The sequence below is a fragment of the Anoplolepis gracilipes genome, chromosome 1 (genome assembly GCF_047496725.1).
Source record: "Anoplolepis gracilipes chromosome 1, ASM4749672v1, whole genome shotgun sequence".
Lineage (NCBI taxonomy): Eukaryota > Metazoa > Arthropoda > Insecta > Hymenoptera > Formicidae > Anoplolepis > Anoplolepis gracilipes.
Window position 1 is genome coordinate 18,661,198 of NC_132970.1, and position 26,487 is coordinate 18,687,684.

The 26,487-nt window shown below is 27.9% G+C and overlaps 5 protein-coding genes across 11 annotated transcripts; 3 read left to right on the forward strand and 2 right to left on the reverse strand.

The window, feature by feature from the left end:
• Window positions 1-62: 62 nt before the first annotated feature.
• On the forward strand, window positions 63-1,335 carry LOC140672360 (GATA zinc finger domain-containing protein 1). Its single transcript, XM_072904453.1, has 3 exons — window positions 63-338; window positions 567-769; window positions 903-1,335. Exons 1-3 carry the CDS (start codon window positions 63-65, stop codon window positions 1,114-1,116), a joined length of 693 nt encoding a protein of 230 aa, XP_072760554.1. The 3' UTR covers window positions 1,117-1,335.
• Or (AP-3 complex subunit sigma-2 or) lies at window positions 1,287-4,744 on the reverse strand. Of its 3 annotated transcripts, none has more exons than XM_072904475.1 (4): window positions 4,614-4,744; window positions 3,465-3,737; window positions 2,803-3,186; window positions 1,287-1,935 (listed from the first exon to the last, which is right to left on the reverse strand). In XM_072904475.1, exons 2-4 carry the CDS (start codon window positions 3,531-3,533, stop codon window positions 1,813-1,815), a joined length of 576 nt encoding a protein of 191 aa, XP_072760576.1. In that variant the 5' UTR covers window positions 3,534-3,737; window positions 4,614-4,744; the 3' UTR covers window positions 1,287-1,812. The 3 variants fall into 3 exon arrangements, with proteins under 3 accessions (XP_072760576.1, XP_072760567.1, XP_072760587.1); XM_072904466.1 differs by having other exon boundaries at window positions 4,597-4,736; XM_072904486.1 differs by lacking the exon at window positions 3,465-3,737 and having other exon boundaries at window positions 4,597-4,738.
• On the forward strand, window positions 4,597-9,457 carry LOC140672278 (beta-1,3-galactosyltransferase 1). Of its 3 annotated transcripts, none has more exons than XM_072904289.1 (6): window positions 4,597-4,737; window positions 4,902-5,145; window positions 5,559-5,796; window positions 5,918-6,183; window positions 6,266-6,537; window positions 6,627-9,457. In XM_072904289.1, exons 2-6 carry the CDS (start codon window positions 5,056-5,058, stop codon window positions 7,048-7,050), a joined length of 1,290 nt encoding a protein of 429 aa, XP_072760390.1. In that variant the 5' UTR covers window positions 4,597-4,737; window positions 4,902-5,055; the 3' UTR covers window positions 7,051-9,457. The 3 variants fall into 3 exon arrangements, with proteins under 3 accessions (XP_072760390.1, XP_072760400.1, XP_072760382.1); XM_072904281.1 differs by having other exon boundaries at window positions 4,599-4,737; window positions 4,944-5,145; XM_072904299.1 differs by lacking the exon at window positions 4,902-5,145.
• Window positions 9,458-10,902: 1,445 nt separating this feature from the next.
• LOC140668435 (uncharacterized) lies at window positions 10,903-12,967 on the reverse strand. The gene is made up of 2 exons (XM_072897433.1): window positions 12,810-12,967; window positions 10,903-12,608 (listed from the first exon to the last, which is right to left on the reverse strand). Exons 1-2 carry the CDS (start codon window positions 12,856-12,858, stop codon window positions 11,056-11,058), a joined length of 1,602 nt encoding a protein of 533 aa, XP_072753534.1. The 5' UTR covers window positions 12,859-12,967; the 3' UTR covers window positions 10,903-11,055.
• A 715-nt stretch (window positions 12,968-13,682) lies between these two features.
• LOC140666938 (macrophage mannose receptor 1-like) lies at window positions 13,683-18,381 on the forward strand. 3 transcript variants are annotated; one of them, XM_072894510.1, is made up of 8 exons: window positions 13,683-13,791; window positions 14,044-14,232; window positions 14,618-14,857; window positions 14,993-15,193; window positions 15,309-15,518; window positions 15,806-15,997; window positions 16,252-16,500; window positions 18,282-18,381. In XM_072894510.1, the coding sequence occupies exons 1-8, from the start codon at window positions 13,725-13,727 to the stop codon at window positions 18,323-18,325; spliced, it is 1,392 nt and encodes a 463-aa protein (XP_072750611.1). In that variant the 5' UTR covers window positions 13,683-13,724; the 3' UTR covers window positions 18,326-18,381. The 3 variants fall into 3 exon arrangements, with proteins under 3 accessions (XP_072750611.1, XP_072750594.1, XP_072750603.1); XM_072894493.1 differs by lacking the exon at window positions 18,282-18,381 and adding an exon at window positions 16,720-17,398; XM_072894502.1 differs by lacking the exon at window positions 18,282-18,381 and adding an exon at window positions 16,720-17,398 and having other exon boundaries at window positions 13,720-13,767.
• Window positions 18,382-26,487: the final 8,106 nt, after the last annotated feature.

A 26,487-nucleotide genomic window follows, 5' to 3' on the forward strand; every position in this document is an offset into this window, starting at 1 on the left:
GCTGTCGCATTGTTTATGAATTGTTAATCGGCAGTGAATCGGATTGAAGAATCGCGTATTCGATGCCGCTTGGTAACAAGCCAGAATGCACAAAATGTGGGACTCGTGAGACCCCGTTGTGGCATTCGACCGATGCTGGAAACTTGTGCAACGCTTGCTTGGAAGACGAGCGTAATGCCGAGGCGAGTTCGTCCTCCAAGGCAGACGAGGAGGATAAGAGTGGCTCCCTAAAACCTAGAAGAAGCACGAGGATCACGAGATATTGCAATGTGAAGGCCACAGGACCGCATAAGGTTATACCTAAAGGCAAGGGCCGCAGGAACTTGTTTAAGAAAACGGTATGTGAACATCTTTTTTGCACTTGTATTACATCTTGTTAAGAGAATAATATATTTAATTTATATACAAGAGATCATTTTTATGTATTTTCTGTTATTGAATAAAGATTTACATAAGTGTAATGTATCTTAGAACTGATATTGATAGATTGTTATAGAAATTATGAAATATAATTATATAATTGTCAAATATATTTATTAATATGTTTAAATTATATGTTCTTACAGCCAGTCAAAGCACCCACTGCTACTGCAACTCCAGTCACTAGTAATTTTGTATTTTATAAAGGCACATATTTTCAAGTTGGAGATATAGTTTCTATGCAAGATATAGATGGTGGTATTTATTACGCTCAGATACGTGGTTTATTGACGGATCAATATTGTGAAAAGAGCGCTGCTGTTACTTGGTTATTGCCCACTACAGCAAGGTAATTGTTTGTTGCATTAGTTTTATTGTATATATCATGAATTTATTTATGTAATAATAGTCTATATTAATTTATTGTTAATAATAATAATAATAATAATATAATAATAATGTATATTAATTTAATATTTTAGCCCACCACCAGAAGAAGGTTTCATTCCTGAAACTTACATAATTGGACCAGAAGAAGATTTACCTCGCAAATTAGAGTGTATGGAATTTGTTATGCATGCTCCGTCAGATTATTTTAAGTTAAAGAACACACCCTATCCACCTATGCTTACGGAAAAAGGAATCGGTTACATATGGACAACTCTTAGAAATGAAATAGCTCTGTCTAAAAAATGATAATTATTTTGGATAATTGTTGATGGCTTAATTAAACATAAAAATAATATCATAGGTAATATTTTAAAAATGTTTTTAAATTATTTTTTAATAAAAAATGCTATTCAACAGTGAGAGTATGTAAAGTGTTATGAAACTTTTGTTAGTACAACAGCAATATACACGGAAAATAATACACATTGCTAGTTTGTTTATTAAATATATTTTGTTACAATATAACACATTAATGTTTGATATTTCTGGTAAGTAACTGTGGACGTGCTTCTTTCTCACGAAACGCGGGGCTAGATTATTATGGACAATTAAAAGTTGCCCGTATCATAGTTGAATTCATGGATCTGATATTGTTTTAATATACTTTTTAACATACATATATAAAAATCTAAAGAATATCCTTATGTTATTTTTTTTTTATGTAGAAACTTTCAAGACTCCATTATATTCTTCTTCAAAATACTTGCCGACAAAACTTGTAGTTCCGACAAAAGTAGATAGTAATAGTTAAATAATGGTTCATCCATGTTCTTAGCTCTGATATCGTTGAGATGGAATATATGCAGATGCGGCAGGCAACATTGGTGCATTCTCATTTGCCTCTAGAGAGGAGAAAAGTGCCCTCGGTGCGGTGGTAGTGTCGGTTACGTTCGGGATGACAGAAGAGACCAGTCAGCTAGGTGCCAACGAAGTGACGGCTGGTCAGAATTTGAGATCTTTTATAGCTTGCGGCAAGTCAGGCAGCTTCATATCCTTTATTTGTTGCGGTATATTCATGTTCTTCACGGCCGAGACAGCACGCGCGGGCGCTGCTGTGATTCCCGCCTGCACACACCATACAGGATGGAAGAAGTGTGGAAAACGGACAATTTTAGGAGGATTCAGTAAATGATTAGGCTGAAATTTTAGCGTGGAGCGAAAGCAAATGACAGCAGATGACTACACGACAATGACGATATTTATTATTCTTATGGAGTATTTCGATGTGTACATTATCTTAAGGCACTCGAAGCGGACAATTACGAAATAAACTGAATCGCCATGCGTGTTACGTAAACGCTCACGTTGTATAAAAGCTATAAAAAATTTTATGCTTTCAACAGTTTTAATTATAGGAAAAAAAAAACAAATAAATCAGATATATATACTATATGAGATTGTACAAGTAGCCTGATCGGCAGTAGCTTGCTACTGCCGATTTTTACTTAAGGAGGGGGCCCCAGAAGGACAAATGGACGGGGTGAGCTAGACCGTCCAGATTTGTAAGTTCCCTAAAATTGATGTTACGTCAATCAGTCCGATCTATCGCTACATTAGGTTTGCTCTACAGATCGTACCACATATGAATGCATAGCTAGAGTTTTTATTGGATTAATAACATATTAACATTTTCAAGCCCAATGAAAGAAAATAAACACATAATTACAAAATCGGCCATAAAATGCATATTATTAGCATTCTATATGATGAAAAACAGGTATGAGTTTGGGCATAAAAAATTAGAAATTAATAGTGTGTATCGTGAGGATAGGTCAATGTTCCTGACTGTGATCTATTATTCTTATTGTATTTTTACTATTATAATATTAAATACATATTTAGTGTATATCTTATCAAGTATTAAATTAAGGAAACATTTTTAAGAGATCACAGTTAAGATATGAAAATTATAATAGGAAATTGGCAACTTACCTCTTGCTTTTCTAACTTGTTTTGATCCTCGATCCTTGTGAGAATCTCAGTCATGTTGGTTTCAAGAACCATACCACCCATCACCAATTCGTTGAGTATATAATGAACTTTGTCTACGTGAAAAATGAGATCAAGTTCACACACATTTTCAAAGCATTTGTCCAAGGTTTCGACAAAGACTTGTATTAAGTCTAGGATTCCAAGCTCTGATTCTGAACTATCAACACAGAACACGAAATAAAGCGTAGCGTAGTGTCGATAGATCAACTTATAGTCGGAGCCACCAATCAGACTACCACCTTCCAAGAAATTACATACATTGTCATCTCTCTTGGAGACAAGCTGAAATGTCTCTTTTATTATCTGCTGTTGCATATCCTCGTTCTGAAGCAAAAAATGTGTCTCATATTGTAACAGTCCATATGGACATGTTTCTCTTTAATGCATTCTTGTCATAATCTTAATTTATTCATAAATTATTTTTTATATTATATTTTAGTATTTCAAATTTACAATACTTTACACATTATAAGTTTACATATTGATTAATGTAACTCCTATTACTGGGTAGCAAATAAAAATACAATTAAATAATTCAAGTATAGAATTCATGAATATTAAATGGAAAATGAAATGTGAGAGTAACATCAACATATACTTACAAAGTACTGATAAAACTTGGAAAGACGAGGTTTCCCATGGTTATTAAAAACTAAAATTGCCTTAATCATGTCTGTACCCGGAATCAGTTGAGGTTATTCGACCTTATGGTAATCCTATTGCTATCCTCAAAACATACGGTCATTGGTATGCAAGAGGTTATATTCTACGCTTCTGATAGATTAATCTTCATCATTTCTTTTTGATATGTCAGCGGATAAGACTTTTAACTCTCTCCTCTAATATTCTCAACTTTGACAAGGTTAGCCCATCAGCTGTTAATGATGTATATACATACTTTTTAATATGTATAAATATACTTTTTTTTTTTAAAGAATACTCCCAATCCGAGAAAATTATTCAACACATAAAATATCAGGACGTTTATTAGAGAATACACGTAGAAAGGTTTTATTTCCCTTCTCTTTTTCTCGAATTCTTTTCTTTCCAACTCTCTTGCACTTACAATGAAACTATACGTCCAGTGGCGTAACAATAATAAGGGATAGAACAAAAAATGGAATGTCATATAGAATGACAATTTAGTCTCTTTTATTTTTATATTATATATTTCTTGTTTATTATTATTCTCCTGTGCAGTTAGTATGATTAAAAAGAAAGAAAATATAAGGAAGCTCTGTTGAGAGTAAAAATCGACATTGGGATCATATTTTTAGCTCTATTAATTTTGTTTCGTTGAGAAATTTCAATATTATAGATATACAAGTAATTCCTATATGTATAATTTCTTCATTGTTCATTGATAAACTATTATTTAAAGATAATATCAATAAAAGATAATGAATCATGAAAATGTCAATAACAATAAAAGCGGGATTACTTTTTGTAATCGTTATATCGTTAAAAATTGAACTCGCTGTTATATACCGATATAATAGATTTTTTCCGGGTTTGCGTGGGTGGTGCAAGATCATGCAAGATTATAAAAAAAAAAAAGAAAAAAATTGCAGTCGCGGAGACAAAACACGCAAGCGCGCGCGGTCACACGCATTTGGCTCCTCGGCATGTGACAGCGTCGAGATAGTATAGAGAGAAAGAGAAAGAGAGGATGAATGAGAGGAGAGAGAGCGAGATGACATCAGGTTAAATGGGATCCTTTTTTCTTCTCCTTACCGCATGTATGTACATACGTGTTACGTGTACACTTTCCGCAGTGCGTGATGTTTCGGTGAGCCGAGTTTTTCGTTCCACGAGGGCGAGGTAAATGGAGAAACGTCAAATGCGGCGTGATCACGCAGTCATCGCGGTCGAAAGGTGAGCGTACATCGCATGCGAATGTATTATGCGTTAATTATGCGGGAAATTAAGTATTGCACAATGCACAAAAACGACTCGCGAACCTCGAGTTCCACGTTCGCATCGGATGTGATTACATCTAATTGCACTGTGCAACTGCTTGTACACGCATATATTTTTAGCGTCGCAAGATATACTCGAAATCCATATGATACTATTATTAGATCATGTTTACCTGATTTGATTGATGGTGCACTTTCCGCGCGTCAAGGCTGAATTTTATTATTCCTAAATGCACAGTGAGAAGATGTGATAAAATGACATGTAGAAAGTGACATGTGTGTCATTATAACTTCACAACATGTCAATATAAATAATATGCAAATGTTAAGGGTACATAAGGATGTTTATACTTATAGTGAAAAGGTGGGTATATAAAGGAAAGATTTTTATTTTCAATACCATATTAAACAGATTATATTATATCATTAATATAAATTGTTTCAAATATTAAAGCTGATACAATTGTCTTTTGTTTATTTTTTTTTTTTGTTATAAATGTATTGTCGATAAAACCAAATGTAAGGAACTATAAATCAATGGTCTTTATACCAATACAAAACAGTTTTCTTAAGCAATTTTTGTCACAGTTATATCAGCTAGTTTACGTCATATTGGTGTAGCAAAATGTTAAAGCTTCTGTACAGAATGTTTTATGTAAGTTGTAAATTACTCATTAAAATTGTTTCATATTTTCTATTCTTTAATTTGCATTGTTTTTATTTTTTTTTTTTTTTTTTATATAAATTAATATAACTATCTATTTTGTTTTTCTATAGATGGATAGATTGCGACTACTGCCTATGGATTTGCCCGCAATCACTGTCAATAGTAATGGCAGCATTAAAGGCAAGACATCTTTTGTTCGACGATTGGCAATAGGATTTGTAATTCTGGCCATACTGGGTCTTTTATATGTGCCAGCATACCATTCCGCTCAGACTCCATTCTTAGGCTTAGGTGAGACACAGTCTCCTGCAGAATCTCTTGGCAGTTCACATTTGGTAGCATCTATGGGTATGCATTCAATGCTTTGCACTTTACTTATGATATAATGCTTTTGATTGGATATGAAAATATTTGCTTTTAATATAAACATACAAAAACAGTTATAATATCTAAAATAATTAATTTTTAGCGCAATTACCTGGATGGTCACATAATACATCAAGAAATCTCTGTTCTTATATTCATCCAGAGAATACAACGTCAATTCTCAGTCCTACGAGCATTTGTTCATTACCACCATACTTGTTAATAATTATATGCTCGGCAGTCGCAAATCAAGAGGCCCGTGCCGCCATTAGGAGCACTTGGGCTAATAAATATAACTTAGATAATTTGTATAATTCTACAGTTAAAATAGCATTCTTATTAGGGCAAAGTGACAATGACACACTCAATGTAAGTATTCTCCTTGCACGTTTATGTTATTTTATGCATAGATTTCTGCATATTTTTGCAATTCCTTCATTGTCTTTTACAGAATTTGATTGTTGAGGAAAATTCTCAATATAATGATATTGTACAAGAACGCTTCTTTGATACATATAACAATCTGACATTGAAATCAGTTATGATGTTGAAATGGGTGACATCAAATTGCGATAAAGCTAAATACCTCATGAAAACAGACGACGATATGTTTGTAAACATTCCATTGCTCCTGCAAACATTACACTCGAGAACGCAGCCAGAAACTCTCTTAGGTTCTCTCATTTGTAATGCTAGACCAATATTGGATCCCAAAAACAAGTGGCAAGTATTCTTCTTTGTTTTATTTTTTATCAAGCTATTATGCTATATGTAAGAAAAAATGTAAAATAGCAATAATTTTAATTCCGCAGGTATACACCAAAGTACATGTATTCGGAGAAAACATATCCAAATTATTTGTCAGGTACAGGATATGTTATGAGCATGAGTGTGGCATCGAAATTATATCAAGCAGCGTTGATAACACCATTGTTACACTTGGAAGACGTTTACATTACGGGTTTATGCGCGAGACGCGCAAAGATCCGACCCGTCAATCATCCTGGCTTTAGTTATATACCTCGCAAGATAGATCCCTGTGTACTCAGGAACGCCATAACCACGCACAAGGTTAACGCGTCTAATATGTATGTGATTTGGGTGAAAATAAACAACACGAATGTTTCCTGCAATAATCGTACTCGTAGTGATCGAAAAACGATCACTCTGAGCAGAAGCGGCAGGAATGCCGGCTATTACGTCTTTAAAAGAAAAGCTATAAACAAATGCGTTTAAAAAACGTTAGGAAACAAATCTATTTCTCGAAGTATATTTCATGTGCATTAATTATGTAGGTATATAATTTTTCGTTAACTTTTTATTAAGCGCAAGTCAAACTGCGCTTAATAAATGCGAGAAATGATCTGAAAGTAATGAATTTCTCGATCTAGAGACTTAAGAATGTTTTTTTCCCAATTAAAAAAAAATTTTTTTTTGGATAAATATGTTTTATCGAAATATTATTTGTTATTGTCTCTATGTAACTTTATGCCATTATTGAGCAAATGACAAAAATTTTATCCTAAAAAATTAATTTGGATTTTAAAACAAAATTGTCACACACACAATGAATTTTCGCATATCTTCTCTATAAGATCAAGTTTTTATTGTTAGTTTATGATTGATAGAGTTTAAATTACACAAATGAGACTGTAGCCGACTTGCATCAACAATTTAATTGATCATCTATCGGGTAATGACTCACTGTCTATCCCCTTACGGATATTACGTATAGCATAAGTGGAAAGTGGAGATAAAAGATTTTGATTGATTTATTAACTGATATTGATGCAATTGAGACTATACATTTTCGGAGCTAAGCGATTGTGACAGGCGTTCGTGTGTGTTTTCTATGATATTTTTCTATTTAAACCAAAGTAGTATTTAAGGATACGCTCTGTCAATTAGATCTTTTATAATATAATTTATATTGTCTTTTCCGCTTCTTTTTTTTTTGTAAGACATGACAGTTTAAGACGATAAGATTTTTGACACGCGGTCTTCGAATAATGAATGTTACTGTGTTATGAACAATTAGACACGTTCGAGTGTTAAATTTGTCGATTGACATTTCCTAATGATATTTAAATATTTATCTATATAATCTAGGAAGAGATTTCACAAGATACATGATTTCGTTATGATAATGCGTCATTATATACGTCAAACAAGACATTTAAACAGTTATTGACTGAAGTACAGTGAGGAAGAGTGTAAGAAACTCTTCTCTCTCCTAATAATACAGATAATCTGTGTAATATTATTGCTTCCACGTACTTATGTGAAGTTATTTAGAAATGTAATAGCATTGATATTATTAACCTACATATTTCAGAATCTAATAGCCTTATGTTTCCTGATATATAACATATATAACATGTAAAAATTAGGCACAAGAAAATTACTTCCTTCATTTAGCGTAACATAAGATGTAAATATTATTTTTTATCTAAATAATGTGTTATTGATTCAATTTGAGTCAGAAAAAATTTCGTTTACTAATACTAGTAATTAACATTGATTCTTTCAAATTTATTGGATTACTCGTTAGATTTTATTTCGTATGTCTGAATATTGACAGCTTAATATTGCTGAAAAAGTTGTTTTACGATATATAAATGTATTGGTTGTATTTTAATTCACGAACAATTGAAATAATGTGATCATATTATTAAGATTAAGATACTGTATCCTTATTTTTTGAGTTTATACAAGCAATTTTGCAAAGCCTAGCATATTCATCGTTACTTGGATATATATTTATTAAAAATGTCAATCAACTTATTAAAACGTACTTTTAATTTATAATAAAAATGTTGTCTTCATAAAAGATAATATCCAAAAGAGAGATTTAAAAGAGAGTCTCCAATTTTAGTAGATTAGTAAAAATATGTAAATATACATATATAATGTATATTGCAGATATATTATGTCGATGAAAACAAATTTTTCTCTATAAAACATATCTATTCAACTTCGGTATATTCAAGTTGAATTATTTCGTATATAGATTAGAATATTTTAGTTTTTAAAATTATTTTTCTAGATATAACAATTTTTTTCAAATATATTTTATATATTTATATTATAGTGTAATACTTGTTAACTTGTCAATTTTTGATTCTCTTTTTCTCTCTCTTTTCCAAATGGAAGTTTTACATATGTGAATCTCATTATTTCCAATCATATTATGAACGATGCAAACAATAAGATAGCATGCGTTTTTATTGCAAATGAACATACATTAAAAAATATAGCGTGACAAAGTTTAACTAATTTTTGAATAAATATATATAAATATTAAAGAACAGTATTGTATACAATGCATGATAAAATTAATTTACAATTAAAACCGTTAAAAGAGCTTAGCTCAAAATGATCTAGCCTAATACAGAATAAAATTTGCTCCGAATTCTGTTAAGAATTTGTTATAATTTATCATTTAAATAATTTAGAAATAATTCAGAATTTATAATATGTCGCGTATATCACTTTATGTCATATCAGGATAATTAGAAAATTTAAATAGATCTGTATGAATCATACTATAACTGTATGCTTCGAAATTAATACATTCCATGATCCATGACGATGAGATATTTGTAATTTAAGATGGAGATGATTAAAATGATTATATATGAAATACCTTCTAGTGGCCTTAGAAAATTTATTTTATAAGAATAAATCGATCTGGCATTGAATTTTTTATTTATTATTAAAGAATCTTTGCTAGGCCATTGTATATTGGGTGCTATATGATATCTGAAGAGCGTTGCTGTAACAATATACATTTGTAAGAATAGAAGTGTAATGTGATGAACTATCATGTTGCAATTTTAGTCAATCTTTACACATCGAATATAAAAAATAAATCAGCTGAAAGGTAGCATTTCTTCCTGTTAAAATATATACATTTTTACTTGTATGTGAAATATAATTCAAATGGTACATTATTTTATATCACGCTATAGTATTAGTATGCTGTTTATATATTATTGCATTTTCTAAAGCTTTTAAATAAGAACAATGATCTGTACATTGATATGTTTGTTTAAATGTACAACAGGAATTGCGCATAAAACAAATATAAATATTGTTCTGTGTTGCAAATCAAATAAAAAGAAAAAACTGAGATGCAATTATTTATTAAAAATACAAATACATGAATGTTTTACATATAATAAAATATAACATGCCGTATTGATTTTTTATGATAGGAACTTTGCTTATAATTAGACAGAAATTTTAAAAACCAAATTAATGTTTTTATTAATTTTATTTATAATTATTATAGTTACCCGCAATTATGCTTGCGAAAAGTAATAATAAGAGATATAAAGTATTGTGTAATAATCGTAAAAATATAATATAATTTTTATAGTTATATAATTTATATATTTTGATTGATATGTGTATAAAACTATTGTTTACTTTGTTCACTTCAAAAACATTTCAAATATTATTAATTTTCTTGAAGTAAGTAAATCATAATTTTGCAGAGTATAACAATTTGCAAATATATGATAATTGATATTGCAAAATATTCATATAAAAACGACAATGCTCATTCATGAAATGTAAAATATCTATAAAATATTATTTATTATTGGTGAAAGGTAACACAGTTTTTTTTATTAATATATAGTCTTTCCTAAATTATTTCATATGTACATGTGCAAGAATGTATAATATGATATTAATATATTTATTTTAATAAATTGTTTGGTATCGTTTTTATTATAAATGTTGTGTTTGATGCAATAATATGAAATACAAATAATATATGTAATAAAAAGTAATTTCAAAAATACATTTATTTTAATATAATTTTAAAAAATTCATAATGGAAGAGGGAAGTCTATATATATATATATATATATAAAAAAAAAAAAAAAAATTGAGCTACCAAAATGTACAATAAAAAATAATAAAAATATTTTGGATTTTTTTAAAAAAATAGAAATTATATCAATAATATTAAACAATGCAATGATTATTAAATATTATAATTTGCGTTTTTCATCAGTTTTATGTGTCTGTATGTGTTTCATTGTTATGTATAAACAATTAAAAACAATTTTTCCTTAATTATTAAATTACACTTTTATACATATTTTATTATGATGTTTTATGATTATTATGATATTTTAATGTACAATGCAGAAACATAAGAGAGATTATCTTGATGCAATAATGCAAATCAATCTATAATCTCAATAATTTATTCTATTTTGGATTTTTTTAAACTGATGTACGATGAGTTTGAGTGAGCTTTTTTTTAAATGCATTTGCACTTACCTCTTCTGTAAGATCAAATGTTGTTAGCTTTTTTATTACAGTGTTTAAGTCATCTGTGCAAAAATTTACCGGATTGATAACTTTCTCCAATTGTTTTTTTTGTTTCTGCTGGTGTGATTTTCTTCTTATTTTTTTGTCTTTATTGTGTAATTTATCATCTGAATTGTTTACATGCGATTGGCCTTCAGTTGAACTTGTAGAAAGGGATTTACAAAATGATATTTTGGAAGATGCAGCTAATCTATTATAATATAATGAATGATATAATGAATAGCATTTTATTGGTGATTGATTGAGGTCTTCTTTGCCAACATCAAAATATTTCCATCCTGTTGTTGTCTGTTCTTGTATTTCTTGTTCGATATTCATATTTTTTTTCTTACGCATTGAAAATATTTCTATAGTCTTATTAGCTTTATTATTTAAGTTATTTAAACTTGAAGTAACTGGATTTTTTGGACTTTGACAAATATGTCTGTGTTGTAAACTTTCTCGCTTCCTTGGTTTAAACCAATATAAATCTGATCTATCTGTTTTATAATTCAGTTTATCTTCTATGTTTAATGTTGTATGTTGTTGAATATTAACACACGCTTGATTCTGTTCAACACATAATTCAAAACTTTTCTTTTGCTTATTTTTTCTTTTTCTCTTATTACACTTTTTGGATTTTATATCTAGTTGTGATTTGAATTCTTTTTTAAATCTTGCTAATTCTTCATCATATGAAGAATTATACTCTGAATGTATATTTTTCTTTAGACTGCAAATGCTAAATTGCTGTGTCAATTTATTTAATCTTTTTTTGTGATTTTTTCTTGCACTCTTGGAATACACTCTGATAACATGATCTTTAGTTTCATGTTGCGATGTGTTTTGGTCATCAATAATTCCTTGACTCTCTTCTGGATTGTCACTCTCCTCTGTATCTAATTCTACACCTGTCTTCCTATGAGTCATAGTCTTCTCTTTAACTAGACCTGTATCTAGCTGAGAAACATTGTCAATGCCTACATTTAGAAATAATCTATCTTGTTGTGCAATTCTCTCAAGTTTTCCACTTAACAGATCCTGTCTTGCTGTTTTGTGCGCTATTATATCATCATCTGATTCACATAGTTGTTCATCCATCATTGGAATACATACAAAATCTTTTGAGGTACTTTCTTTTTTGTCTACAGAAGTATCTTGTATTAAATGACCATTGTAAAGAGTAGATGTTTTTAGAAAATTTCCATATTTATGTTGTTCAGTCTTTTTGCTTTTCTTAGAAGAAACAGTATTCCAATTATCGATCACATTTAAATCGTCAATTGTAGACAAAGAAACTTTGTTGTCATGCAAGTCGACTTTGACATTTTTGGCAGCATTGTCGTACAACGTTTCCCACCAGTGTTCCGAGTTGATTTCACTATATCCTACACCCGCATGATCGAATTTTAATGTTGGTTTTAAGGCTTCTGTAAGGCCGTTCTCATTTTTACCAAGTCCTTTCCCTATGTTATGAAAAAAAAAAAAGAAAATTTTTATTTCTTCTTTGTCCATTGCGAAATATAAATGAAGAGAGATAAAATAAGAGAGCAACATTAGTTTCGAGTAATGAAATAAAGATTTAATTAGACGTTGCTTCCTCGCTGCCTTGTGTCAAACAAGACTGCGCCGTTTTATTCGAGTTGAAAATTTATGCAATATCGTACCTTCTTTCCAACCATACTTTAGAAGTTGCGCTTTCGCAAAATTAGCCATTTAAGTTATATATTATATGTATTAAAATACAGACAGTCCCTTGTATATTTCGATGTGTATGTTGTCACATGTCAAGGACGCAGGGTAAGATTTTCCAGCCAATTGTGTACGAGATCTGTTCTTTTTAGCTTAACTGCACTAGTTCAGAGTTTATCTCTTTTCTTTTGCATTGGAAGAAGAGAGATAAACTCTGAACTAGTGTAGTTAAAACAAACCTATTGTTAGAAAATATATTTCGATATATAAATACCGATAGCAGGAAATTTATCGACTATCGATATTTTGCAGCTACAAAAATTTTAATTAAAAAATTGACGAAGTATCAAAAGAATATATAATCACACACAGAGATGAAAGATAATAATAATAGAGAGATTCACAAAGAATTTCTAAAATTTCAATTTTTCTGATAATTTTTCTTTCCCTCCCCCGAACATTGAAAGATATTTAATTTTGTATGTTTGTAAAAGTTTTATTAGTTTACAAAATATTTCAACTTATGTTTTATACGTTTTAGCGTGAAGCATTAGATCTATCAACAATGTATTTTTTTATTTATTATGTTCATGTTTTTACTTTAATTATTTTTATCATATTTAAAACAGTTTTTGATATTAGTTTCTAAAAGCAATAAAATAGCAAATCTTTTTTTTGTCGCTATTCTTTATTTTTATTTATTTATTTTTATATTTTCACTTCCAGTATTTAAGCTCTAACAATAAGTAACAATAATCTCAACGTTATATCAAACATGCGTGATATGCACAATAATGGTATACTTTGTTTAAAAACATTGGTAATCACTGTTAGAATTAACCAACGATAACAGTCAGTCGAAAGCTATTTGCGCTGGTAGTTGCGGCAAAATGTTAACGATCGTTTTTTTCCTGTTCTATTTCATAGTGCCAAGTCAGATTATCGCGCAATTTTTGAGTATAATCTATATCATATATTTTTTAAATATATAATTATTTATAATATATTTTTCATTTACAATAGATTAATTTTGGGTCAAAAACAATTTATATATCTTTTAATTTAGATACACTAATGAACTATGATACTAAAATTAATGCATTATATTCTGATCATATTTAATAATTATGTTAAAATATTATTTGATGCAGATTTTTTCTTTTAACAAATTAATAATAAACCGATTTACTTTTTTTAAATAAACTATAGATTTATCATCGAATGACTTCACCACGCATATTTTTGTGGATGACAATGTAGAATATATCTTTTGCGGATATCGTGTAACTTGGGACGAGGCTCGAGTAATTTGTTTGAGTTATAAAGCCGAGCTTGCGACAGTGGATACTGATCGAAAGGTGCAAACTGCAATTCACGCGATTGTCGATAATAATTTGCGTGAGTATCAAGAAACCTTAATCGTAATTTTTAAATCTAATTATAATTTATTTTATTTATGTCGGTTAATAAGATTTGTAATTATATTGATTTTATGATTATTATATCCTTATATAACTAATTTTTATTATTTAAATTATTCTATTTCATTAATGATTATTTTTATATCTGTTGGAGGATATATTGTAATTTTTATATAATTTTTTTTATTTTATAAAAAATAAAAATTATATAAAAATAGAATTTTAATTTAATTATTTTAATTAGATTAATTCACGATAATGATTTGCATGAGTATCGAGAAAATTTAATTTATTATTTATTGAAATTTACTTTTTGGAGATTAAGATTTTAATCAATTCATAATAAAATAATACGTAATCAGCGATTTACGATAATCTATGGATTGGAGGACGGGAAGAGTCACCCGGTGTCTGGTTCTGGATCTCAAATGGAAATAAGATGATTCTGAAAAGCGCACCATATCGAAATGTCAGTTTATGGTACCCGAATTCTTCTAATGAAGATTTACAACAGTGCCTGAGCATAGATAGATTGCATCACGATGTATCAATTTTGGTTCCATTGCGGTGCAATCAAAGAAGATCCTTTATCTGTCAAAGAGGTAGATAATAATTTTTCATCTAGAATAGCTTGTCATATATATTAGCATGTGTTATATTGAAAAATAATTTTCATTATTTTATTATTATTATAATATAGATTATATTTCTCCAAAGTAATAATGTTTAATATATAGATAGAGATCAATCCAACGGTAAAAGCACCAAAATGGTGGGTTCCATTCGTACGGATGAGGAAGAATTCATTTTATATTCAACAAGACTCACTTGGCCGGAAGCTGTTGTTCACTGTCAAAAAGAGGGTTTGCATATTGCTGAAGTCAAAACAATGTCACAAGCTCAATCATTGGCATTCCTCATGATACGAACTCGACCTGGTATTTTATAGAGTTAAAATTAAATAGAATATTCTTGACACTTTTCTATAAAGTAACGATATTATGTAATAAAATTTCTGTTTATGTCTACTGACAATGAGTCATATGATTTTAGAATCGATTGAGAATGCATGGATTGGCGGATATGCGACCGCAAATATGTGGAAGTGGTTATCGTCTGGCAGTAATATTTCGAATAATGATTTATGGAGAAACTACAATAGGGAATTGCATGGTTGTCTTTTGCTGGATAGACACATGTGTGAAATACCGGTTTATTTGGAGGCGAAGTGTGATCGTAAACGTGATGTTCTTTGCCAAAGGCGTAAGAATAGTTACAAAAATAATTATATAATTAATGTAACATACACGATTAAAAAATTTGCTCAATTATATAATTTTGTCTTATAAATTTTTGAATGTAAAATGTAAAACTCGATAATTGAATTTTTAGAATATTTTTTATATTTAGAGAGTCATGTTCTGTTGAAATTATGAAATTCCCTGAGATTGATTTACATAATAATAATAAAATTTATATAATTTTACAAAATTATATTATATGATAATTGCATCTAGTTAAAATCACATGATAATTGTTTTTAATTTTAGCCTCAAGAGAGAGGATAGATAAAAAGCCTATCCCAGTTTACGTAGAAGAATGTTTTTACTGGATAGGATTCCACCCACTTACATGGATTCAAGCTCAGCTGTCATGTAAAGAATTAAATGCATCACTCGTTATACTAAATTCTTCAAGAATTCTTAATCATATGATGTCTCTGATGGAAGACAATAAAAAAGGCAAGATAACGAGAACACTATTGAGAACATTTATAGGAAAGAATAGATAGAATACTTTATACATTAAATAAAAGAATAATATATTTTGATTTTTTTTTACAAAATAATATTATAAAAATTATGTGATAAAATTACAATGTGTATAAAATTACAGTTAGAAAATAAAATAACTTTTAAATAAAATACATTTAATTATAAATCACGAATTTTAGGATTATGCTTAATTATTTGTTTCATATGTTTGATAATTACAGACCTCCGGCATATCTGGACTGATGGCCGACGTAAATTGTCGACATTCAATGACACGACGCTTTGGAGATGGACTTGGGAAAGTACCGGCGAGCTAATTTCCGAAATAGATGCAAGCTTTGTTCCATGGTGTTTAGCTAATCAATGTCACAATAATGACGCAAATTGCTTGAACTTGGATCACGCGGATTACACCCCCATCATATATGGGCTAAACTGCAATCAAAGTCAAATGTATATTTGTCAACCTCGTAAGTAAATGAAAATACTCTAAAAGTAGAAAAATACTTTAATTCTAGGCTGGTTTGAGAACTATTGAGTACGAATCAATGATCATTTGCTAACTATATATAGATCATTTAGATTTAATAAATTCATTTTCTACATCAGTCCTAAAAATAATTATAGTCATTTAATGAGAATGAAAATGGGAAAGAATAATTGATAAATCATAAATCATAAATTTGAAGGATCAGCAGCCTGTCTGCCTCGCAGATCGAACTTGAATACGAGTTATGCAGTACCAAGTAACAACGACTTGCCTCAAACATTTTCATTTTCGAAGACAACAGCATCTTATTACGATAAAGCAAATAATCAAAAGTCTGTTCATACTACTTTGTTTATAAGTACGAATCATAGCTCTTGACAAATCAAATTCATAAACTTCAAAAACATTTATATTTTAAAGAAGAAAAAAATTCAATAATTCCGAATTCTTCTGATTATACTGAAAAAAACACGTATGTAGAAAGAAAGGGAGTGAAAGCTAGTGATGACAATATTATTATTTTTCCCATTACTTCTTATCATATCTTTGAAAAACCAATTAAAATGAAACTAACTTCAAAATATGCAGAAAACAATATTAATGGCAAATTTAAATCAAACTTTTCATTCAACAATTCAGCATTTTATCTTCAAGAAGTAACGATATTTGGACTGAATCTATAGTTAGATATTTGCCAATCCCTATATTTAATGCAAAAGTAATACTTTATAACAAAATTAAAATATATCCAGGGATATTTCGATTTCTCATCTACTTTCTGCTTAATCGATATTATTATCCATGGTATCACGTCCGATTCAATCGAAAAAAGATACTTCTACATCGAAGTAAAGATCGACATAATCATATCACTATATTCAAAAAGTGATATCAAGTTTAAAATAAAAATTTTAATAAAGTAAAATGACTTGATAGAGTACTTTATATGTTTCTACAGAAAAATCTTTTGCAATAAATTTTTAATTTTATGAATATAAGTAAGAAGTCTTTCAAATTTATAATATTTGAGACATATATTTATATTATTTTTGTTTAACATATATTTTTATATTATGTTAGAAATATTTTTTTCTTTTTGAAAAATTTTGTATTCTATGAACTTTCTACATACATGAACAACTTTTTATATAGTTTTCATAATGTACACATTAATTAATATTGTCTAACAATTCATATATATATATAATTAATTTTTTATTCAGTATCAATTTTCCCTTGATGTTAAAATCTTCTTTTAATATCTTTATATCTTAAGATATAATGAGTAAATTTAAAATTTGTGAAATCTTTCATTGCATATATTATGAATCACATTCTTAACAATAAATAATATAGCTTTAAAATATATTGCTGTTTATAGTCTTATTTATATAAATATAGAATATATAGAATTTCTTTAAAATAAAATTTGTTGAATTATTATACTTACTCCATATTATTGTATAGTTCTCAAATGTGCAAGTATTTATATTATATATGTATATTTAAATATTATAATAACTGATCAAATACTGTAATGTAAAAATAATTAATAAATTATTAAGTATAATTTTATACTTTTCTTTAAAATTATAGCTATAAATCTATAAAAGTCAACATATAGCTTGTCAAATTACTTGTTGTTTGTATATCATGTGTTAAATTATTAGTGACTGATTTAATTGTTACCAATAATAAGATATTATTATCGTAATTGTAAGCATCTAATCTTTTGCTGCATTTTCTCTCAATTTTTTTTAGAGGGGAAAGTTAAATACAAAGCTCTAGTCGAGAGATATTCATGATAAAATTGAGTCGAATAATAATTGATGTTATCATCATAATCCCACATGTTCTCCAACTACAAAAATATAAAACAATGTCAACAGTGTTCATAAAGAATAAAAAATAAAGTGAAAAAAAAACAAATGCTTTTTTTATGCTAGATCTAATTATTAAAATGAAAATAAAGTATAGATAAAAAGATTTATTTTCATTTATATACTTGTATGAATATCGAAATAAACATGATATAAGTTAGACATTTGCTCGGTCTATTTATCAAGCATCCTTCAATCTTTTTTATTACAAATGAAACACTCGGATTCTCGTATACTCTTCGGTGAGCATGGTTCTCATGAATCATGGACTTCCTGTTTCTTGTCAGAAATATTTGTGACAACCGTGACAAGGGAGATGTTATCATCCTTCATAACGTGATATATGCTAACTAAAGACAACTGGAGATAGTCAAAAGTCCTGTTAAAAATGCGAATGTGTATTAAACGTAGTAAACGTTCACTTTTACACGCATTTATGAAGGAAAAATATTAATTCTCCATTAATTCTTCATTAATTCTTCTTGTATCACGCCATTTACATGACTTTAAATGATTTTGAACCTTTTCGCTAAATTGTTCGAGAACTTATAATTGGGAACTTGTTGGTTTTTGGTACTTTTCGTGATTTTTTTGACTTGATTGGCTCAAATTAAAAATACATACTGCAAGCTTGGCCAATCAGGACTTCTCTCGCTTTTCATCCTTATTGGTTTAAGATGCGACAATACTGGCATACAATAATTTCTTCTTTCTCTTTTAGTACGGAAACGGCGCGTAACAAACGTAGATAATGCGGGCTTCCATAATATTCGCATAGTTATAATTCGATAAAGAAAGAATCGAGCCAAATAAATATGATTATTCGCAATAACATTGTTTTTTTGAGAGAAATTGTAAGAAAATTTAATATAGTTTTATGGTATATCAGATGAGTATGTTATGAGAATAAAAAATCAAGTATTATAAGAATAAAAAACCAACAATTTTTTTCGGTCATTGTGAATGTTTTAATCCTGTCGATTTGTCCGCATACAATTTGTACATTTTGAGACGAGCTTATACTTGCACATATATACATTTATAATTGGGTTTGCACTGTGTCGAATGTCATTTTTATCGCGTGGCGTCACGTCGCATTATTTTTCGAGACACGATCGCAAAAAATATTTTGTCAAACATGATCATGATGTAGAAGTGATTAATAAATATCGACTCACGTTATTTAATTTGTAATTATTTAATTTGATTAAGTAATTAAACATATCATGATGGACGGTTTGTCAACGAAAATCTATATTTCGCGTGTTTCATTTACTTGAGTAGATATCGATGCGATAGGAATTTATATAAATCATCACGTCTCGTGATATATATATATACAGTCAACTCCGCTGTTGCGCATCGGGTAGTGAGTCATAAACTATTTTATTATGATAAGATGACGGTTTTGTAGTAGATAGAGATTTAGATTGTAGATTTAGATTGTAGTGTAGAGAGACTGTAGATTTGTAGATAGTTCCGTTACTTCAAAATGAATGAATAAATTACAACATATTAAAATAAATATTTCAAATAAGCAGAAAACATTTTATTATACATTTATAATACATAAATTTAATTTATTTTATAAAGAACATACTAATGATTATTAATTACGTGTATGATTATAAATTCTTTAAGTGATTATACAATTATAATGATTTATTTTTACAATGTATCTATTTAATTCTAATTTTTTGTAATCTATTCATTCATGTTGATTGATATGTAACTGACTCTACATTAAAGAGCAAAGTTTTAAACCTGAAGCTTTAAAATATATTTCGCGGATACTTTTATCATGACTAAAAAAAAAATAAAAATAAATAGTGCGATAGAAAATTTGCAGAAGAATTTACTAATACCTGGGTAATTTAATAATAATTTACTAATATTTAGTAATATCTTGGACTTTCTATTGTAAATTATATATGTTATTTTATTTATATTTTATTATATTTTATTTATATTTTACTTTTGAAATTGATTGGGTGCATTGTCGCGTATTTCGGCGAAAATAGGTGCGATAAGTCGTATTAATAATTAAGTCACGAATTAACTAACGCGATGATTATCTCGATCTTGCAACGTGCAACAAAAAGCGTATAAAATTTCTTCCGTAATATTAATTCATTATTATTATTATTAATAATTATCAAGAAGGTGAGAAAAAAAGGCAAAGAAGTATTATATTATTATATTATTAAAAAATATTATAATATTATATTACTAGAAGAGTAACATTGATAATTAAAAAACAACAAGAGTTAATATTAATATTAATAAAGTTTAAGGACAACGTTGTCACTGTGTTTTCTGACGACTACGATAAAATTGTGCGTATTGAACGGATTGATAATCCAAGTAAACTATATGACACATATTAATATCAAGCGAAATGTCTGTTTAACTGCGGGAGTGTCGTGTACAGTGTCGCGCGTTAAAATGCGGGAATATCGTGCAAAATGTCGCACGTTCGAGTGCGGGGTGCGGAAGTGTCGCATGCCCAAAATTCGTTGCATTTTTGCGTGATATCCCGATTTCATAATTGTCATTGAGAGTCATGCTTCTGATGCCGCTTCCTCGGGCTTCGAGATTAACTCTTGCTCAAAGTAATCGGTGAATTTCAGACTTGTTGATTCGAAGTGTGATTCTCCTATAAAACGGAATTTTTGATCGTACCGAAATTCGGCAGTGTCGTCCAAAGTATCGTGCGTGTAAATCAACGGCTTTTGACAACAAACAATCCGAACTAATCTGAGAGAAGAAAAAAAAATCTAGGAGTATTATCGGATACAGACGAAGCAATCCTAAAGTGAGTATATCTATTTATTATTTATTTCTTAATAGTTTTAAAACAAAATTTAGTAAGAATTTATTATTTATTTATTAAATCAGTTAAGATTAAAGTTCTGTTAGTTATATTAAATAAAAAAATTATTAATCTTATACATATCAAATAAAAATTTATAAAAATTATATAATTACATATTTGCTGTATGTATTAAATATATAATTTAATGCGTATAATAATTATAATTTTTAGAAATATTAATTTTAGACACTGCTATAATTTTTTTATTTATATGTTACGGATCAATGAGATAGAAAGAGCTAACGATCCTGCCAACCTGAGAGAAACATCGGGTGGAGCCTTAGAATGAATATATTTATTATTTATTTATTAATAGTTTTAAATTAAAATTTATAAAATTATTTAATTATATTTCTGTCTATTATCTTACGCTTGGAATATAAAATTTAATGCGTAATATGCATACAATAATAATTTTACAATAATATTACAATAATAATATAATTATTTTAAGTGCTGTTATAATTTTGATTATTAACAATTATATAATTGTCTGTTACAAATCAACGTAAAACTTCGAAATAGTTAATTCCGTTGTTGTGCATCGGGTGATGAGTAATATAAATGTATAAACTTCATTTTATAATGAGGTAACGGTTTTGAGTAGAAATTTGTAGATTTAGATTGTAGAGTAGCGTAGACTGTAGATTGTAGATAATTCCATTATCTTCAAATGAATGGATGGATTACAATAGATTAAAATAATTATTTCAGTTTAAAATAAGCCGGAAACATTTTATAATACATCTATAATACATAGATTTTATTTTGTATTATAAAAGATACACTATTGATAATAATTCAGTATATGTTTATACATTCTTTATACAATCGTTATAATAACTAATTGTTCCAATATATCTATTTAATTTTAATGTTTTGTAATCCGTTCATCCACATGTTAATTCGTAACTTTACACTAGTTAAAGCAAAGTTATATTAAAATAACATGAGTTTTAAAAGATACTTTGCGAATATTTTATTACATTTGAAATATCATGTGGATTTTACAATATAAGCATTTTAACAGTAGAAGATTAATTTATCAAAAGAATATTGCTGCTTTTTTTTATGCTTTTACGTTGATTACGATATTTTTATATTTATTGAAACTGATATTTTACAAACATGTATTTTTTACATTTTGCGAAATATTACAAATAACCTTACAAAACAGTAAAACAATTTTATTAGTCTCTTTGTCAATGGTAAATAATGACATATTTTTACTATTGACGCATTATTTTGTTGATATGAATTTTTATCACGTGTTTTAAGAATGCATATTTAAAAAATTATCGAACTTGTTCCTTTTTTTTTAAATAATTACATTTATGTACAATTACAAATTGAATAGCGCATTCAGTTAATAAGTATTTAATTTATCTCACATTAATTGCATGCAACATTAAATTTGTTTTTTAAATTAATTTTAAAATAATTATTATTACACATGATTGAAAAAGACATTAATATCATCTTATTAAAATTATTTTTATTTCACGAAAGTAATGTTATATAAAATTAATATCTTACACAAAAAATATAATTTTTATACCTATATACGAAAAAATACTGATATGGAAAATGATAATTACATGCTTTATTAGCAAATATTATATTATTTTTATATAATTCTGGACAAAATATTTTTTTAATTAATTATTAAAAAATATAAGAAAAAATGTTAATATCAGAATATACCGGAAATTTAAACGCTTTAAAACGGATTTTTGTCGCGTATTTGATTGAATATTATTAATTATTATTATTTATTTGTTTCAATATGTAAAATAAAAATAAATTGCGCGAATTCTATATGTTTTTCCTTCCTGCCTTTTCTTTTATTCATTTGTGCGCGCAATGTGATAAAACGGGTTTTCAAATCAGCCTGGATCAAAAATTTGGGATGTTTATTAATAATCGCGAAGAGCGTCAATGACACGCGGTTGTGAGAAATGGCAAGAAATGATGCCATAAAGTACTAATTCATCTATTTAACCGGAAATTGCATTTCTACTCGTTATATATGTATATTCGTTGTATATAATCGCTTTATTAACTTGTGTATATATCTTTGCAACGCGTGCGTGATATGCAAATATTAAATATAATTATTATTACAATTAGCACGCGGAAAGGCTAGCAGATCTGACAAAGAAAAGTATGGAAGTGTCCTCCTCCAATTTTAATGCGCTTTGAATATGTTGTAGTCTAGATCAAAATAGAAGACATGTATTTTTTTATACGTGCTTTTTCGGCCGTTAACCTTTAGACTGCAAAGCTACTTTTGTGGCTCTGAGTATATTAAAACAGTGGTATTTAATAAATTCTAAAAGTATTAATACATACATATGTGTAGATAGCGAGTATATAGTGTGTGTATTTGCGTTCTTATACATGTGTGCATGCGTGCGTGTGTATGTGTCTCTGTATAGCATTAAAATTTTGTATAGTAATATTTTTTAGTTATGTACTAAGTATATATATTTAACAAAATAATTATGTTATTTCTTACATTATAGACGTAGCATACACACACACACACACATATATATATATATATATATATATATATATATATGTACACGTAGCATACACATATAAAATACATAAAATATATAAAAATCATAAAATTTAATAAAAAAAATATAAGTAAAACTTACAAAAATTAAAAAACAATACAATATACAAAAAATATGATTACTAAATTTTTTATTTATTTTAAAAAATGTATAAATTTTCCGCATAAGCCTATACATTTATATTCAATTTATATTGTTAATACTGCTCTTAGACTCAAAATGTCATAGAGTGTTTAGAATCAGTGACATCGGAAACTCAAATGCTACTCTTAAGAAAATTTTTACCTTCGTTCCCTGCCGCAAAGCCACTGTGGCTCTGAATAAAACTCGAAAATTTTACGCAACGTGCTTGTTATTTCTATATATAAATTTTTGAGAAAAAAACCCTATTTTAATGCAAAAATAGCGGCAGCGTAAAGGTTAAGGGGATGAAACACTTCTTGAGAAAAATCGGTTTTTATATTTCTGAACAAATAAACGTCAAAATGGTAAGAAAAATAAAAAAAAGTTTTATGGTTTTTAATATCCTTTAACACTATATAATCAGATTTTTCATATTTTTCGAAATCTCTTCTCCCCCCTACAATTTTTGTTTATAATTCAATATATTATATGAGATATTATGTGAATTGGATCAATGATGATTTGCAATAGTAAAAAGCTTAATTTTAATTTGTCTACTAATTTGCAAGAAAGAATTGTGGACGCAGATCTGAGCTATCATTCACATAAACTTTACATTATATAATTTTGTTGAATTTTATACATTAATTTTCGTGACGCGATCGCAAAGTATCACGTCGAACACGATTATAGTGTACAAATGATTAGTGAGTATCGAACCATGTAATTACTTAATTCAATTAAGCGATTAAACGCGTAATTGTAATTAATTGTTTTTGCAAAGGTTTATACGCGTAATGTTATCTTTAATTATCTTCACAAATTAACGTCATATGCCCTAAATACGGAAAAAATATCGATCACGCTGCGTATATTAAATCTAGAAAATAACAATTACATTTTGCACTGAATTTAAAATCGTAAATCTATAATGCTATTATCACTCAAATATCACATTAATAATTCAAGTTATAGATTTAGTAAATAAAAGATATCGTTCGTGCATGTTACACATATAGCTGTTAAATTTAAAAATAAGAAAATAAAGACTGTTGCATATTTTAAATGTAAAGAATAAAAGTTTCGTTTGTGTTGCATTCTTAAGAACTATATAAAAACATAATGTTTTGTCCATTTAAATAATTCAAAACTGTTATATAATTTATCCAGACAGTTTAATGGAAATTAGTATTATATGCTATACATCTAGTAATAAAAGAATATAAATCGCATTTCATAAAAATATAAAGAAAAATTATAATTCGCGTTACATTAAGAATTACAATTTTAATTTTACCGTTTATTTAAATAATTCAAAATTAGATTAAAGAATTTTAAATCATAAACCTAATAAACAAAAACTAATGTTCGCGTTACTATGCTGTTTATAGCTCAACACAATTAACGTTATATATCTTAAAGAAGTAAAATTTGTTTTCATAAATTTATTTACTTGTTTATTATCTGGTGATATTCGGACAGAATTATTATTATAATTTTCTTTTCGTATTATAAAGAAGGCACATAACAGTAAATATATTTTTATAAGAATTTTTTAGAGCAAATAAAAAAACATAATTTCTATCTGAGCGTACGTAACTTTGTCGAAACAATTAAAAATATTAAGTTTGCCAGTAAAGTTATTAATTCTTGTGTGTGTAGTGTTACGGATTGATAATTACATTAAATCCATATTGAGCTAATTACATAATTAATTATAAATATAAGTATATAAAAATTTCTAGTTTTCAAATATAATATTTTATTATAATTCATCTAAACATTTCTCTCGAGGGTTCACATCTCTGTAAGTATGGGGTTGAAAATCCCAAGATATTCAGGCGACTATAGTGTCTCGGAGCATGAATGAGATCTGTGATAGTGAAGGAAATGTCTTGTAAGAATGGCATTTCATTATTCTCAGTTTTTTATGTGTAGTGTTTTTATTTTTTTTTTATGGCGTTTGTCTGCTTTTTATGCTTATTACATTTTCATTTATGAAGTATTTCTTGTTTATAAATCATGCGCTACATTTATAAATATTTACTTTATAAAGTATGGATTTATACAGTTGATTCTTAAAAGAATAGATTTAATTCTTAAAAGAATAGATTTCAAGGATAAATTTGCATTAGGTACTTTGTTTAATTATTGAAAGAAATGTTTCTGTAATTTTTTTATTTCTTCAATTTATGATTAACATCAAATTTTAAATTTTATTTCTTAGATTTATGATATTTACAATATGTGTGCAAAAAAAGAATATACATGTACATAAATAAACGTGTGCAAAAAAAGCATTACGGAAACTCGAAACTATCCATGTTTCCATTTTTTTAACTGTTTTGTTATATGATTATGTTTTATGATTTTATTTTTATATCATCTTATTCTAAATATGTTACAAACGCTATTATCGATTATGATTATTTTAGATAGTTTCTTTCGTAATTTAGGTAAAAGAGATGACAGCTAATGTCATCTCTTTGAATAATCAAAGGAGT

Coding starts and splice junctions, on each gene's coding strand:
- LOC140672360 (XM_072904453.1), top strand. CDS start 63: ATGCCGCTTGGTAACAAGCCAGAATGCACAAAATGTGGGACTCGTGAG. Junction 339..566: donor GGAACTTGTTTAAGAAAACG/GTATGTGAACAT, acceptor ATGTTCTTACAG/CCAGTCAAAGCACCCACTGC. Junction 770..902: donor TTATTGCCCACTACAGCAAG/GTAATTGTTTGT, acceptor TTAATATTTTAG/CCCACCACCAGAAGAAGGTT.
- Or (XM_072904475.1), bottom strand. CDS start 3,533: ATGATTAAGGCAATTTTAGTTTTTAATAACCATGGGAAACCTCGTCTT. Junction 3,187..3,464: donor CCAAGTTTTATCAGTACTTT/GTAAGTATATGT, acceptor TTTTTGCTTCAG/AACGAGGATATGCAACAGCA. Junction 1,936..2,802: donor ACAAGTTAGAAAAGCAAGAG/GTAAGTTGCCAA, acceptor TGGTGTGTGCAG/GCGGGAATCACAGCAGCGCC.
- LOC140672278 (XM_072904289.1), top strand. CDS start 5,056: ATGTGTGTCATTATAACTTCACAACATGTCAATATAAATAATATGCAA. Junction 5,146..5,558: donor TTTATACTTATAGTGAAAAG/GTGGGTATATAA, acceptor GTTTTTCTATAG/ATGGATAGATTGCGACTACT. Junction 6,538..6,626: donor TTGGATCCCAAAAACAAGTG/GCAAGTATTCTT, acceptor TTAATTCCGCAG/GTATACACCAAAGTACATGT.
- LOC140668435 (XM_072897433.1), bottom strand. CDS start 12,858: ATGGCTAATTTTGCGAAAGCGCAACTTCTAAAGTATGGTTGGAAAGAA. Junction 12,609..12,809: donor AAAGTATGGTTGGAAAGAAG/GTACGATATTGC, acceptor TTCATAACATAG/GGAAAGGACTTGGTAAAAAT.
- LOC140666938 (XM_072894493.1), top strand. CDS start 13,725: ATGTTAACGATCGTTTTTTTCCTGTTCTATTTCATAGTGCCAAGTCAG. Junction 13,792..14,043: donor GATTATCGCGCAATTTTTGA/GTATAATCTATA, acceptor AATAAACTATAG/ATTTATCATCGAATGACTTC. Junction 14,858..14,992: donor ATCCTTTATCTGTCAAAGAG/GTAGATAATAAT, acceptor TTTAATATATAG/ATAGAGATCAATCCAACGGT.